The sequence below is a fragment of the Leuresthes tenuis genome, unplaced genomic scaffold (genome assembly GCF_036924035.1).
Source record: "Leuresthes tenuis unplaced genomic scaffold, fLeuTen1.0.hap1 SCAF_12, whole genome shotgun sequence".
NCBI lineage: Eukaryota > Metazoa > Chordata > Actinopteri > Atheriniformes > Atherinopsidae > Leuresthes > Leuresthes tenuis.
In genome coordinates, this window is record NW_027325366.1 from 17,966,793 (window position 1) to 17,982,231 (window position 15,439).

The window sequence follows — 15,439 nt, forward strand, 5'->3', positions numbered from 1 at the left end:
AAGATTTTCTCTCAAGCTCTGACACGCTTCCACTCTGTTATCAAATGAGCAAGAAATCTCAATATCTCATCACACTCCCCTGCAGCTTTTCATAAAATTTGATTTGTTTATCCTGATGATGCCAAAAGGTTTTTGGAATGCAGGAAATAGTCGACGATGATGGTTCAAAGTGAGCAGCAGGCAGAAAAAGGACATTTATAAGCATTTTATTACACAAGGCTAAAAAAAAAAAAAAAAAAAAAAGAAAGATGGACTCTACTTTTCAGAGACTAATGCTCCCAATACAGAATTTCTAGGAAATTGAAGGGATTTGTCATTCGTTCGCAGTTCACTGAAAGGTGACACATTTAGAAACATGAGGCATTTGCCATAAACATAACTTTGCTTCTTTATAGCGTGATTCCTTGGCTTTTCGTCCCGATACATCGCTCGCTGTGATTTCTTGCTTCCGAGTTGTTACAACAGAGATGCAGGGTGTGGAGTCACTATGGCCACAACAACCAAATTAAATGTAAGATGGTAATTAAACTGTGAAACACACTTTTGTTGTGTTCATCCGCTGTTCTTCCCTCGAGCTTCAGGTGAACTTGATTCTTAAGTGTACAGACAGTTTAAACACAGGGATTACAGAAAAAAAAAACCTTTTCAGTGTTTTAATGGTCAAAAAAAGGAAAGAAAAGGAGCCAATCCTTAACCTTTCCCACTCTGATACAGGTGTAAAAATAGACATTTGATTTTAAAATGCTCGTTTTCCGGTTCACAATCAAAAAAAAAATCTTCTTTTAACCTTTCGGGGGACAGAATAAAAGAACATTTTTACTGAAAATATTTTCTTTTCGCCTCCTGTTAAGTGTCGCGCGCCGGTGGCAGGTGAAGACGCTCGGCAGCGGACACGAAAGCGGAGGACAGACGTCACATAGAAAACTTTAATGCAAATATTTGTGTCGACGCTATAGAAGGAAAATCGGAGGGTTACATCACGTCTCAGGTGTACAGCTTTTCCTTACTAAAGTAGTACCTGGAAAACATAATAGGAAAACATATGAGGTAAGAATGAAACACCAAAACTGGGCTCTACGGGTCACAAACAAGCTCACAGTTTCTTTTTTTATAAAAGTAACAAGTGTTGTGTGTGTGTGTAAAATGAGGTAAACTACATGTACCTCCGAATATCTTCTGTTTCTTTTGAGTTGATTTTAAAACAATAAAATGTTGATTTCTGACATGGTCGCTACAACTATCGGTCTACAAGTGACTGATTCTGGACTCCTGAGCCCATTTTTCTGTGGGTCTTCACTGCATCACCGGTAACTAACGCCTCCTTCTCTAAGTACCAAAACTGTAAGTGCAATTACTGTGTCTGCAGTAAAGTCGTGACGCATCAGAATCGCTCTGATCTGACGGTGCGCTAACAGCCGAGTGTTTTCAGTCCACCTCGGCCCTCAAACTCAGACCTGTTGCAATACGAAACGTGTTTGTGTCGCAAACATTAGATGAGACGCTGGTCTATTTGGGTGTCCAAGTAGGTCACGCTCAACTAAAGCAGCTAAAGAGAACTGGGCCATAATCGTTTGGTTTTTGCCATCCGCATAATTCCATCTGTTTTTATGAGTTTACCTAAAGAAAACGGGTTTAGATCCACACACGGAAAACCTACTAAAAGACTCTGTTTTCTGCTCCTATTTAAACTTCCTTCTTTATCACATGTGAGCTCCACTGACTGTGGAAGGCTAAAGTGTGGGATAATGTCACACTGCAGCTGCTGGAATCCGTGTCCACATCCAAGTCACCAATGCAAACGACAAAGAGCAACAGGAGTTAATTGCTCCCAGATGCACCAGATCTGGCTCAAGACTGTCAGCGGAAGGCTTTTTTTTTTTTTTTTTTTTGGGGTCGCGCAGCAATGAGAATCTTTCCAACCCCGTGTGACTGCAACTCCGGAGGTGAAATAATTATTTGAGGTCATTTTTGCAAAGCTGCGTCTCTGACGGGTGCAAACGAGCTGCCCGTCAGAAACGTTCTTTTCTTCCATGTGATGAAGAGGCCTTTTCTTTTCTAAAAGGAGGCAGATGATGCTGCGAGTCGTCTGGAGACGGAGGTTTTCTGTCATATTATGCAGCCCCAATGCACGTTAATACTCGGATTACACAATAAAAAAAATAAACAAAAAGAAGACGAATGAATAAAACAACAGAACCATCTCGGTTACAGTAGTTAAGGCTTCCTGTCTGATTACATAAGTCATACAAAAACTTTGCCAAGACACTGAATATGTGCACTTGGTCCAACATAGTGGAATGAATATTTTTTTCTCGCTAATAACTTCAAGCACGGAGTACCCGCAGGAAGAGAGTCTGGACTTGATCGGCCTTGGCAGAGAAACGCTCGTAAGCGCAGCAGTCTGTGCCGCCTTCAGATGGGTTTCTCCACCCTTTCCTGCTCCTCTTCATCTCGGTCATCTTTGACGATCCCTTCGTCGATGCTCTCCAGCCTCAGTCTCTGGCCGTCCAGGTACCGCGGTCTCTGCGCCGGCCTCGCCGTGAAGAGGCCCACCTGCAGAGCCAGACTCTCCCCAAACAGGGTGAGCTTTGCGTCGCTCTCTATGGCCTTCGCCAAGCACGAGGCAAATGTGTCGAGAGACTTGTGGACCTCTGCATGGACTTGGACTGGAACTGTGTTTTCAGCTGAGGAAATGAACGCGGATGTTAATATGTAGATTTCTTTTCTTTCCTGGGACATAAAGCAAACTCACAGGCCTTGTGTGTGTTTGCTTTGCTCTCTAACAACAAGTTAATTTTCCAGACAAGTGACGGATACCTTTGGAATGCTCCACCTGGTCTTCGAAGGTGACCGAGCTCCTCCTCTTCCCGGACGGGTTGCCGTGGTGAAGCGGGAGGGCGGAGCCGTCCGTACAGGAGTTATCCAGCAGCATCACATCTGTGCCTGCGTGGGGAAAGGAGGACGGTGGTTAACGACAAGCAGCGCTTCTCAGAGAATTCTGGATGTTTTGTGGCCAGAGGGAAAAAAAAAGAAAGAAAAAGCACACGGATTGGCTCGTCTGTGTGTCACGCGTGAGGTTACATGCCCTGCCTGCGTCGTCCTCAGCTGAAAACATGAGCTGTGAAACAGGAATGTGCAGCTGACGGCAAACAAGCGCTGGGAGAGTAGCAGGAGGGTTAGTTATCTCATCTAATCATCTGCCAAACCCTTCAAACCTCATTTCCCCAACAATATACACCATTCTGCGTACCCTGAGCAACACTTACCCGAGTCCTGAGTGAAACTGAAGCCTGTATCTCCTGTGCTGCTCCCCGGAGCCAACAGGTGTCCTCCTCCGGCCAGCATGGCAGTCAGGTGTGGGGACATCCCCAAGTCTGGGGAAAAAAAACATTTCACGTTTATCTTTAGTGATCTTACAGAGACGTGCACACGCCAACCGCCTGCCCAACCGGAAGCAACTCATCCAAAGCAGTCAACAAATGTCCCTGAAACCCGAGCTGGCAGCTTTAAATCAGACATATGACACAGCTGTAACCAGAAATCTGTTTGATTGCAGTATTGATCATAACCGTTAAATGAAAAGGATGAAATATCCTGATCTCAGCTGATTAAAGCAGAGCAGTATTGAAATCAAACGCTTTTGTAGTGTCATTTAAGCCCTATTCATGCTGTTTTCAGTGTTAGTAACAAAAAGGAAACTTTTAACTAGGAATCGGTCCAACGGATAATGCCATAATATTGTTACCATGGATGCTCTCCAAAAACAGTCGTGTGGTGAAAATAAAGTGTGTGAACAAACTCAATGCAGCTTCATTAGAGCACATTAAGTGCATGAGTGGAAAAAGACCAATCCCAGGAGGATTCGGCGCCGGGCCTCTGAGCCTTACTGTGGTCCCACCTGTGATTCTGTTGGAGATGCTGAAGAGGCGGGACGTGCGGTGCCGCGTGGCGAACGACTCTCTGTAGTAGCGGTCTCCGAAGCACATGCCCAGCAGCTCCTTCCTCACAGTTTTATTCCACAGGCCGTAGAGGAGCGGGTGGCACACTGCGCTGCAGAAAGACAGCCACGCCACCAGAGTCTCCAGCCCCTGAGACACGCTGGCCTGTCCCCACAAAGCCTCCGTGCACACCACCCCGACATACGGGCCCCAGGTCACCAGGAAGGTGCCTATCACCACCAAGATGGTGACGAAGGCCTTGCATTGGCTCCCTGCGTACACGAGGCTCCGCCGGCTTCCGTTAGAGGAAGTTGAGGTGCTGGAGTTCTTGCGTCCGTTCCTCTGAGCTGCCGTGGAGTCGTCCTGGGCAACCACGACTGTCCCACAGTGCACTTTGCGAGCTTTCATGCGGGCAACGCGGAAAATGACCCCGTAACAGGCCAGCATGATCAGGAGCGGGGGAAGGATGCACCATGTGACCCAGAAGGCCGTGTAGCTGGGCTCTCTGTGCCAAGAGGCAACACATGTCCGCTTGAAGCAGTCGAACTCAAAGGAGGACCAGCCAAACAGAGGAGGCAGGCAGCCCACCAGCGAGTGCAGCCACACGTAGGCGATGGCGACCACCGCCCGGTTCCCCGTGATCTTCATGGGGTAGATCATCGGGTAGAGCACGGCGTAGTACCTGTCGGAATGACAGAAACACAGTGAAGACGTCAGCCGGCAAGACATTCGGCGGCATTCTCCGGGGAGAGTTCTGATCCAAATAACACAGAAGGCGCTAAGATAGAAGGATGTGAGGCTAAAAGCTGCGAACAAAACAGACCGACGGGGACCTGGCGGGCAAACAAAAACGAGCAGTGAGATCAGAAATCCCCAAAGGAACCGAGGGCAATCAGGAAAGCAGTGAGGACAGTGAGGACTGTGGGCTATTGAGAACATTTACAGTAGCTCTTACAGGCGTAGCTTTGTGGTCCCTGAGAACAGGGATACGTAACTCAACTCAAGTGGTTTTCAATGTTACTTTCATCAATACCCGGAACGAAAAAGGTCTCAGTGAGCGGGCTGGAACAAATGAGCTGTTCATCATTTCTCAACACCACGTTAAACCGTCCCATCCCGACTCTGTTTGTTTTATTGAATAAAAAAAAAAAAAACCCAAAGAGTAAAAGAACTGAATCCATAATTATGCAGATCAGACAAAAATCTCAAATCCTACAGACGTGTTCGGTCGGTAACTCAAAAGAGCTGTGGGGTATGCATGCTTCATGCATGCGGGCTGTTTTCACATCATCTTCTTAGGGTTTTTTTTAAAAAAAAAGAGACGAGAGTCTGATCTTTGCAGATGAATGGTGCATTCATGTTGGGAGGCATGTCTAATGCTTGTCACTTGATTCGGGAATGCATCCTGGAAAACAACACAAGTCAAGCGGGCGGTTAACCAGTCAGTCCCGTCTGAGGGGCCACATTCTGACCTTTCAGCCAAGCCCGACACCGAGTCGACTTTGGTCGCATTAGTCAACACGAAAGTGCTTCTTTAACGCCAAAAGTCCGCAAATTAAAACCCCTGTCCAGCTCTGAGGTAAAAGAAAAGAAAAAAACTGGGCTGAATTGCTCGAATTTCACGGGAAGAAACCAAAAACAAACCATATTCACTCCTTTTCTTTGTGTGTAACGTTTCTGTTTGGCTACATCCAAGCTTTATGAATTGTTCTTAATGTTTATGTCACAACTAATTCATCACCAAGATTCGTCCCCTTAAAGAGAGACAAAACCTTTCGCTTTCCTCGCTTCATCAAAGTGACGCGTTGCAAATTTGTTCAATCTGCCACGCTGACAGGAAACACTGGCCAAGAAACATGAAACAACTTTTTTTTTTGTTTGTTTGTGACCGACTTTTTAACTTCAAGAGGAACAAAAATGCCGGATTGAGGAGGTCCAACACCCTGCTTCCTTTTCATCCACATGTGGAAGCTGTAGAACACAACAACCGCCCAGCGAGCAGCTTCTCTGGTGGTTTGCTGCCTTGCTCAAGGGCATGTGAACCTCTTCCAGTCTGCCTCTGTAACCGTGGGACCATTCCCTCATGGGCCTGAAATTTGAATGAAAGAGCAACAATCTTTTGATGTAAAACTACCAAGAATTTGGAGGTTTTATGGGATTTTGCAACTCAGGAAGCCTCATGTAAACAGGGTCTGATGGTGTTCATCGCAGGGAGCCAGGATTCGAGCTCCAAAATCATTGCGCTTGTCTTTTATTTGCGTCCCAGCATCTCAACCTTTTCAGAAATCAGGTCTTACGCAGAGAGGAGATGAACCACTGAAGAAAATGACCACTTCGCAGTTTGCCTCAGCTCGACGGAGCACTTTGGCACCTTTCATCTCATTGTTACGCAATTACAGCTTGTAACTCTACGGTTTTGTTCAGTCCAGCTGCAGACGGCAAACTGAAAGCAGAATGTCTTTAACAAGAAGGGAGCCGTTCATTTTGGTCGGGAGGCGATTGAGACCCAAAATAAAGCTCAAGTGAGATTTAATGCATGACTTGACAGTGACTTTAATGCTGCTGGCCACCGATTTTAGAAACTGCTGTAGCTTTATACAGCGACGCTATGTCAATAAGGCCAAATAAAAAGCAACGAACTAAGTTTACAACGTTCAATTCTTCTGATTTTTTACGACATAGAAGAAGGAAGGATTATACGAGGGAAATCTGACACTTGCCTGTCAATAGCGATGGCTCCAAGGGTGAGCATGCTGGCGGAGCTGATGAGCAGGTAGAGAAGAGCGGTGAAGTTGCACCACACCACCCCGAACACCCACTCTCTCCTCACCGAGCTCACGGCCACAAACGGCAGCACCAGTACGGACAGCAGCAGGTTGGACAACGTCAAGCTGAACACAAATTTGTTGCTGGGCGTGAGGAGGTACGGCCGGCGGTAAAGGGTGGTCACGATCAACAGGTTCCCCAGGCAGGCGAGTAGCGTGATGGTCACGATGGAAACCGACTCCAGGGCGGCCAGGCCCTCGCCATTCCCCACCGAGGTGCAGTTCCTACTGGTGTTCATGGTGAGACTCTGGGCCACCGGACAGGCGAAGCAACAACAGGAGACTGCAGAGGAGGTACAGGAACCAAACAGCAAAGCATCACTGAACCAGCTTCTCTTTTTGGATTTAAGTGTATTTTAGGTTTGTCAGATGTCGCAGCACCAAATTTGACTAAATTCCAGCTCTTTTTTCAAGCTAAAAATTAAAAGGAAAAAACAAACAATCAAATCAACCAAGCTGCCAGAACTGAAATCGTGAAACTCGCGCAACAACCCAACAGTAAATAGTTAAACTTTTTCCATTTTTAAAACCCACTATAAGAAATTAGCCTGAAACCACTGTGTCACTCATATTCATGGTTCATGTAACGTATATAAACAACGGTATGTAACAACAACAGCAAGTAATCAACGTGAATAACCTACAGTTGCACAGTTATAACCAGATGTTACCACATTCGGAAGTATATACAGTATTCTACATGAATATCTCCTTATGGATGCTACAAGAAAAGTTACATTAACAAACACGGAGCTATTACAACCCTGTAACGTTGCATTACCAGTGCTAAATTTTGGAAATTACAGCTTCGCGGAGCAGTTTTACAGCCGTACCGTAACAAGCTTCTTGTCATATCAAAACTTTACGAAAACAAAATATAATATGAACCATTTGTTAAGATTAAACTACCCGCCAACGGTTACTCAAGCTGCTACAATGCAATTATTCTACCGTGTTTCTGAACTCGTAACAATGGTATCATAATGTAATAAAAAAAATAATCAACGTGTCGGAGAAATGTGTATGTTGCTTGAAATCTTTATGTTTTTGTACAATATTATTGTTGTTGTTTTTTAACATGAGTTAAAAATTGTATCTAAATTTTCTTAGTTAAGATATTCGGGATTGTTTAATTTTTTTTTTATTTTTAATTTTTTTTTTTAAAGGGGTCTGGAGGCTGTATTAAATACCTTAAACTCACTCAAACTCAGCAGAGGCTAAGATTTTAACCATGTTCACCATTCAAGCGTATAAGCGGAAGAAAAGTTCGTTTGTTGGCGTTATTTTACACCAGAAAAGCACTTTTTGTCGTCCTCCCTGTATGCGGTGCAGGTCAACTTTGTGCGAGAGTGCAGATGATAGTGAAAGTTAATTCTAAAGCGCAGTGTTTGTCGACACTTATCGCTTTATGAAAGGCTGAACAGTGACTACATTTGCAGGAGAGGCCAGCCCTGTGACCTCCACCTTTAGCTCCTCCGAACCGCTCGTTAGCAGTGACGCTAACGTTAGCTAAAAACCACCGTTTGTTAGCAAAATTTGGCTAAAACTTTTCCCATTGTCCCCACCGAAACTCGGCTCTTTACCTGCTTTGGCTCGGCGCTGTGGCTCCACATTTCCCCACTCAGCAGAGCCAAAACGTCCATCTTCCTTGTCTGCTTCCACGCTACACACAAAGAGAACTGGGGCGAGACAGAAAAAAACCCTTAGAAGCTAGTCGACACGGACAACTTCGGTATCATTTGTCCCTCCTCAACAAAAAATCTCAAACGGCCAGCTGCGGCTGCAATGGCGTCCTCCTCCACCTCCCTCTCAGCTTCAACTCCCTCTGTGTGCAGCCACCCCTCGATGTGTGTGGGTGGTCGCCGAGGAAAATTGCTTTGTTTTAATATCAACATTAAAGCATCCAACGTTATATCTCCGCACTCTCTATGTGTGGTGTTTATTTAATGCAATATGCATTCCAATCACCGTGAAATCCTGTGTGCTGACAACTTTTACAAACTAAGTTTTATTCAGACCAAGGAGCAGCATATTGCATTGATATTTGTTGGCGTGTTTACAAAATCATGTATGTATGCTGACAGGTTTCTGTTTATGAATGGAACGCTACGCAGCTTTCCTTTATCAGCCTGGACCACACACGGAGATCATAGCTTCCCGCACTAATACGTCACATCTTATCTACCAATGACAGGCTGGGTGCTTTACTGACTTCATCCACTTGGTGGCGCACCCGCACAGATCCGGCACCGGCCCACCATAAAGTACCAACAAGTACATTATACTATATTGTATACCCGATACACTGAACGTGTTATTCCGGTACTGTTTAAGAACAATAAAAAATATGGACTTCAACCTTCAGAAGTATTCAGTGCACAAATGTACTCTCTATTATTAGCTATACATTAATCTATATTTAATTTGTGGTGAATTTAGATGAAATCGATTTGATCCATTTTCGTTTTGTTTGCAAAAAAGAATAATTAAGCTGTAAGTGAAACCTTTACAATAGCTGGTTGGTCATTTTTAATTCCTAGTTAGTTCCTAGATAGTGGCAAGTCAATTTAAAATGTAAAAATCTAGCTACCAAAAATCATCAGACGGTGCTGTAAAAGGTACATATCCTTCTGAGCTCAATTATAAGTCGGTATAACCGTCACAGGAATGTGCAAAAGGAAGTGTCACGGTTAGAAGTTAATTTTCACCATGACTCCACCATGAACTCCTCTGTATACCAAAGTATTCTTGAGTCAGTCTTTCCTTTAAACTTCATTTGTCAAATAAAGTTGTTTGACCCGAGTTGAAATGTGAGGCTTTCTGTGTGACAACTAAAGCTTTGGCGGAATTGGGTCTTGAAACAGAACAATGGTCTCAAACATAAAACTCCACATACAAATAATTTAGAAAAAAGCACCAGAAAATATGTGTTTTGAATTACGTCCTGATGATATAAACTTCTGAACAGAAAACTTTGCTTTTCCTATGACTGAACATCTCAAAAAGTGAGCTGAAATTGAAGTTGGTCACAAAACATTTAAATTTGTGCAGGGAACAATTCAGTTCAGTGCGACAAACTGTGGTTTATAGGAGGGCTCCAGTTTAGGTGCTGCTCCACTCTACTTTTACCAATGAGATGTCACTGGTTTGAGATCCTGATCTTTTACTGTTGAAAACAAATATCTGAAATTACACCTGGATGCATTTTTAACATCTGTATGACATAACACTGCTGCATACATTTGACTTAAGAAGTAAGTGCTGATGATGAAATATGAATTTCTTAAAAAACAGCTGAGCTACAACAGGTACTTATATTTTACACTCTCTCACACACACACTAAAGAATACAATTTATTAGAATTTGAACTCTGAATCTGTTGGTCAAATTTGATGTCTTTATTTTTGCAGGATGTATAAACAATATTAGTCTCCTAATTTAGCTTTTTTTGCCTCACAAGCTCTAAAGGAATGAAACAACAATCAGAGACAACATTACAAGGCCTTCATGATGTAAGAGCCGCACGTGTACACACTCAAACCAAATCCTCTGGATATTAATCTTACAAAACAATCAGCCAATTTATTCTGAATATTTTCCTGACCTTTAAACCAAAGTGAACAAAAACACTGATTTGCCATTCTGTGGAACTTTGTTTTTGTTCGCTTTTTTGGCACCGTCTTTTTTAATTTTTTAATCTTTTTTGTTGAACATACACACAGAACACACAAGGGGGAATCAAGATCACCAGGGAAGTCTGTGCCATGCAGTGGTCACGGATTACACGTGGTTCAGACTTTTTAACGACAAAAACAAGGGAACAGAACAGCTAGAAAAATCAGAAAACAATTAGCAATATAAAATCCTTTGTTAAACTTTGGGAGATGGACTGCAGAGGTGCTTCAGTGGCGTGATGTGAATGAAGCATTGAACAAAGAAGCTGGTTTTCTGCTGTGAAGACAAGTACAAAAGCCCAACAGCTGACATGGTTGCATCTGGTCCACTGCTGCTGCAGCACCTCGTAGGAGACCTGAGAAACTGTGATGCTCAACTTGTGTTGACTGCTTACTTTCCCACATGCCAAAAAGCCTGAACAACAGTCAGCACTTTAAAACACACACACACATCTCAAGCAGACCTTTTCTTTGCAGGCATCCCTCCGCTCTCTTTCACAGTGAACACAGAATGTAAACGGATTAATAACGGCATGAAAACAGTCTCATATTCAACCAGTGAAACTCAGAAAGTGTGTTAATCACTGAAGTGTGCCGTGCTGACGTGCTTCACGTGACAGCAAAGTAGAAAATGAGTTCCTAGAGCTGAGTCCTGAGGTTAAAACTTCTGCATGGGGATCTGTGGAGCGTAGTCGGTCAGAAGAGAAACCATCAGACCCTGAAAGAGAGGTCGGTTGGAGAATAACCCAACGGGTTTTTAACTCAGTTTTGCACAACACTGAACGTGAAATTGCTGTATTTGTCAGATTACCCACCATGATGGTCCATTTCCTATTCTCAGCTTCGGGGAAGACGAGGGAGCGGGACGAGTAGAAAACCTGATCATCCACCTCCTCCATCTTGCGGGGGAGGCAGTGCAGGAAGGTCCAGTCTGGCTTGGCTACACTTCCTGTCTGCAATGAACCAGCACCAAAACATGGAGATAAAACCCTAAACACGTCACCATAAACATTTGCTTTTATTGGCCTGGGTTAGTGTCAGACCAAAAGAACTTTGACAGAGCAACATAACATCTGTACAGCTTCTCATCTAAAGTCACCCTGTTTCTTTCTGGGAATAAATACTTGTGCGCTGAAGCCTTTCACAAAACTGTATTCCAGGTTCACTTTCAAAGAGCTAAAGGATAACAATAACTGCTTTGTTGGGAGGCAGTCATTTTTTCTACAGTCCTGATCTGCCTACTCTCACACTGTGCATCCAGAAGTGAGACATTTAACCAGCAGTTACACCCGTAATGATGACAATCGTGACATTAGAAGAATGAAAGTTCAATACTGTATTGATATTAGAATAATATTGTAATTTGATCTTAGCTGATTACAGTTTTTGTACAGTTTTTCCGTATTATACCTCTTATTTTAAGAGCAATTCAGTTGGTAAAAAAAAGGACACCAAAAAGGACACCAAAAAGGACACCAAAAAGACACCCCCCCCAGGTTTTAATGATATCACAACAATATTGTTATCATGGATGCGCAAAAACGGGATCAACAATGTGGGTCCTTTGTCTGTGAATCACAGCCCTCTTTACCTGCATTGTAATCTGGTATCCTTGAAAGTCTTTGAGCCTCTTTTTCTTCTCCTCCTCCTGCCCCATGCTGATCCAGGTGTCAGTGACCAGCACATTGCTGCCATGGGCAGCCTCCATCGGATCAGACGTCAGAACAAGTTGGGTTCCATGCTGAGACAGAACAAAGCTTTACTCTCTTTAAATGCGATCCAGACTGAATCTTTCAATCAGAATCAGAAAAAAGGACTCTGACACCACAGAGGGTTGCACCTGTTTGGAAAGCCTCTGTGCCTCTTCAATAACACTCTTTTCTGGCCCATAACCCTGTGAATGATGGTACAGTTCTGTTGAAGCGTGGCATGAGGAGACTATAAAAAAGACAACTAGCTCAGTAAAATATGTATTCGTGGAGTTAAGATGGAAACCTTGGGTGTAGCAATCTTAAGGTGAACTCCCAGTTTGGCTGCAGTCATCATGAAGGAGTGGAGGACATTGTTCCCATCTCCGATCCAGCTAACTGTTAGTCCACTAAGAGAACCATAATGCTCCTGGAGGAAAGTGGCGGAGATTTAGCAAGTCATGATCATGTACTGGACAAAAACAGCTAGAGTATATTGAGAAACAGGGTACCTGCAAGGTGAGGAAGTCTGCCAGAATCTGAATCGGGTGATATAAGTCAGAAAGACCATTAATGATGGGGATGGAAGCCTCCTTGTCCAGCTCCTCCAGTGTAGAGTGGTGGTACACTCGTGCCAAAACAATATCACAGAGTCCTGAGAGAACCCTGTGGAGACAACATAACAGACAGTTTAACAAAGAACTCTTTTCAAATTGCATCCTACCGCAATTTGTTACTTTAATTTGTTCTCATTTCTTTGTTTGCATCTACAAAAAATAACAACAATAACATAGTTTGAGAGACAAAATCATATTTTTTCCCCACTTCCCAAAGAGTTATTAGCTCGAAACTTGGCTTATCTCAGCATGGTGTGCAGTGTGCCCATAAAAAAAGTTGAGAAGAAGAAGTGGCAGCCCTAAAACCTATCTTCAGCAGATGAACAGTATCTGAAAGTAGTGTCCTCAAAAATAGGAAACAGTCCAGCAAAGACCTCACACAGGACGTGCATCAATGCATCCACAGTTGACCAAAACCTCATTAGAAATGGTCTCCATGGAAGGGTGGCTACCAAGAAGCCATTCTTAAAGGAAGGGAAACAGGGAGAAAAGGCTGAGCTATGCCAAATGACACAAGACGTGGACTAAAAGTCAGCGGCAACAGGTCTTATGGAGGGATGAGTCCTCCCCAGAGCCCGGACCTCAGCATTACTGAAGCAGGGTGGGATCAGCTCGACAGACCAAAAAGGCAGCCGACATCCAAAGAAGATCTTTGGAATGTCCTTCAAGAAACCCAAAGAACTATTCCTGAAGAAATTAGATGAAAGAGGTTTATTATGACCAGGTAGGTATAAGCTCATTAGAATTGTACAAACTCTGACTGAACTATACTTTATTTCCACTGATATTTGCAAGTTAAAAAAAAAAAAAAAAGGGGGGATGGCTGGCTCATAACAGAGTACTGTACATCCGGTAGTCGTAAGACCCACCTTGCTGTGTCAGTGGAGCTCTCGTTCACTCCCAGGTGGATATCCTGTGAGGTAAGGAAACAAGGGTGACCGCCCAACAAAGCAAAACCTGGAGTTATGACATAAAGGCAACTTTAGTTTCCATAAAAGACAACTCGAGCTTGATAAAAATATTTAATGAAAAACAAGCAGGAACATGTACTCATTGAGGGGGCGTATGCAGGGGGTAAGGGAGAGGAAGTTACTATTCACTGCTTTTTGAAAGGCTTGCACTGAAAGTCGCCTATCAGCAGATCCTTTGTTCTTATGAACAATGGCAGGCATGAACACTATCAGGCCACTGACCAGCATATTTTGTAAAAGAAGCATCCATGCAGCTCATCTGCCTAACTGAGACACATGTAGATGCTGATATACAAAACGAACACCTGTTTCTGTGGACATTCTTGTTCTGGTGCTCCTCTTCTCAAATATCATTGCAATCGACTTTCCTTGGAGGAGAGGCAGATACTGAAATAGAAATGGCTGTCAGCTTCCTTAAACAATTCAACCAAAGGCCAAAAATAAAACAGAACACAGTCCAACAAAATGGGCACTGACGTTAGGATTCGTTACCTTAAGTTAATACCTGTTTTTCATGCTTGATCCGATGCTTGAGGTCCCCTGACACCCACAGCAGCCTCTTGATTTCCTCCGAGCTGAAATCTTTAAGTGTGAGACAGCTGCGACCTTTTAAATTGACAGAATCAAAGGAAGCCGCTCCAGTGCTGCAAAAGTAACAAAGTGAAGGGACATGCTTTATCCTTAAACCCCCAATGCTTACAATACTGGCAAGATTTTGTCATTTCTAAATGAAGTTTTGTGGATTTTCTTACCCAAATCCTCGTGCCATGCGGTAATGAGAAGGTTTTAAACATTTTAAAACAAGATTGTTAACTGGCAGCAGCCTTGAATACATTGCAGCTCCAAAGAAATCCTAAGAGAGTGCAGTATTGTGTGACTATTTGACCTGAGAGAAGCAGCTGTCATTTATTAACTGCCCCAAACACATGCTGCGAGAGCTGCCGGCAGCGAGCCGTAATGACGTCACAGCAGGACGACACATGGGCGTGACTTCTAGCTTTATGCAAGCTAAATTAACTGCTTTTTGCTGGTTCAATTCATCTTATGCGTTATGGACGATGTAGCATGCAGTCATTTCGTCTCGGTGAATCGTAACAAACATTTATAAACATGGAACAAAAACGTTTTTCAAGGGCAATTGTGGTTACTAGGCAACAAATTGTAGGCGCTCTGAACTCGAATGTTCCTCGGTGAAGCCGTCAAGAAATACTCCAACCACAAAGCCAAAGCGGGGAAAGAGAAAGTGTTACATTTTCCATGTAATCATTTAGGGAATTCGTTAAATTATGTCACCATAAGTCAAGAGAGGGACAGAAAGTTTTAGCCCGTAAATTGATCCTTCCGCCTTGTCAGTTCCAATTAAAGGGGTTGAGAGGAAGCGATTTCACCATTTGTTTTTACCTGGCTCATGTCATAGTCCATGTTCAGATGAAAACTACAATAATTATTCATGGGATATCTCTTAGATAGTAAAAAAAACAACAACTCCTTAATTTGCTCTTTGTGACCGGGATTTTGTTTACTCAAAATGTATAGCGGGACATTTTCTAAAACAAAGTGCAGAACATCTTACACCAAGTCCAGATGAAAAACCACAGTTCTTTGTCTGAATTATAGTGCAGAAGGTCCAAAACGCTCTTTGGGATTTGTGAAACCTTTTTCTACTTGTGATTTTTTTTTTTTTTTTAAGTACGTCCACATATAAAGATTTTTTTCCAACAGTCA

General features: G+C 43.3%; 4 protein-coding genes across 4 annotated transcripts in view; 1 reads left to right on the forward strand and 3 right to left on the reverse strand.

The window, feature by feature from the left end:
- The window catches only part of dynlt3 (dynein light chain Tctex-type 3), a 107,282-nt gene that overhangs the window by 12,621 nt on the left and 79,222 nt on the right, over positions 1-15,439 (forward strand). The window lies entirely within an intron of this gene.
- On the reverse strand, positions 144-4,971 carry gpr161b (G protein-coupled receptor 161b). Its single transcript, XM_072396883.1, has 4 exons — positions 3,899-4,971; positions 3,267-3,374; positions 2,818-2,943; positions 144-2,684 (listed from the first exon to the last, which is right to left on the reverse strand). Exons 1-4 carry the CDS (start codon positions 4,875-4,877, stop codon positions 2,413-2,415), a joined length of 1,485 nt encoding a protein of 494 aa, XP_072252984.1. The 5' UTR covers positions 4,878-4,971; the 3' UTR covers positions 144-2,412.
- On the reverse strand, positions 5,322-8,553 carry LOC140319188 (G-protein coupled receptor 161-like). The gene is made up of 4 exons (XM_072396789.1): positions 8,347-8,553; positions 6,659-7,046; positions 5,411-5,470; positions 5,322-5,343 (listed from the first exon to the last, which is right to left on the reverse strand). Exons 2-4 carry the CDS (start codon positions 7,000-7,002, stop codon positions 5,322-5,324), a joined length of 426 nt encoding a protein of 141 aa, XP_072252890.1. The 5' UTR covers positions 7,003-7,046; positions 8,347-8,553.
- Positions 11,036-14,558, reverse strand: otc (ornithine transcarbamylase). The gene is made up of 10 exons (XM_072397636.1): positions 14,467-14,558; positions 14,220-14,358; positions 14,020-14,101; positions 13,613-13,700; positions 12,639-12,792; positions 12,434-12,556; positions 12,279-12,332; positions 12,030-12,179; positions 11,254-11,391; positions 11,036-11,156 (listed from the first exon to the last, which is right to left on the reverse strand). Exons 1-10 carry the CDS (start codon positions 14,547-14,549, stop codon positions 11,097-11,099), a joined length of 1,071 nt encoding a protein of 356 aa, XP_072253737.1. The 5' UTR covers positions 14,550-14,558; the 3' UTR covers positions 11,036-11,096.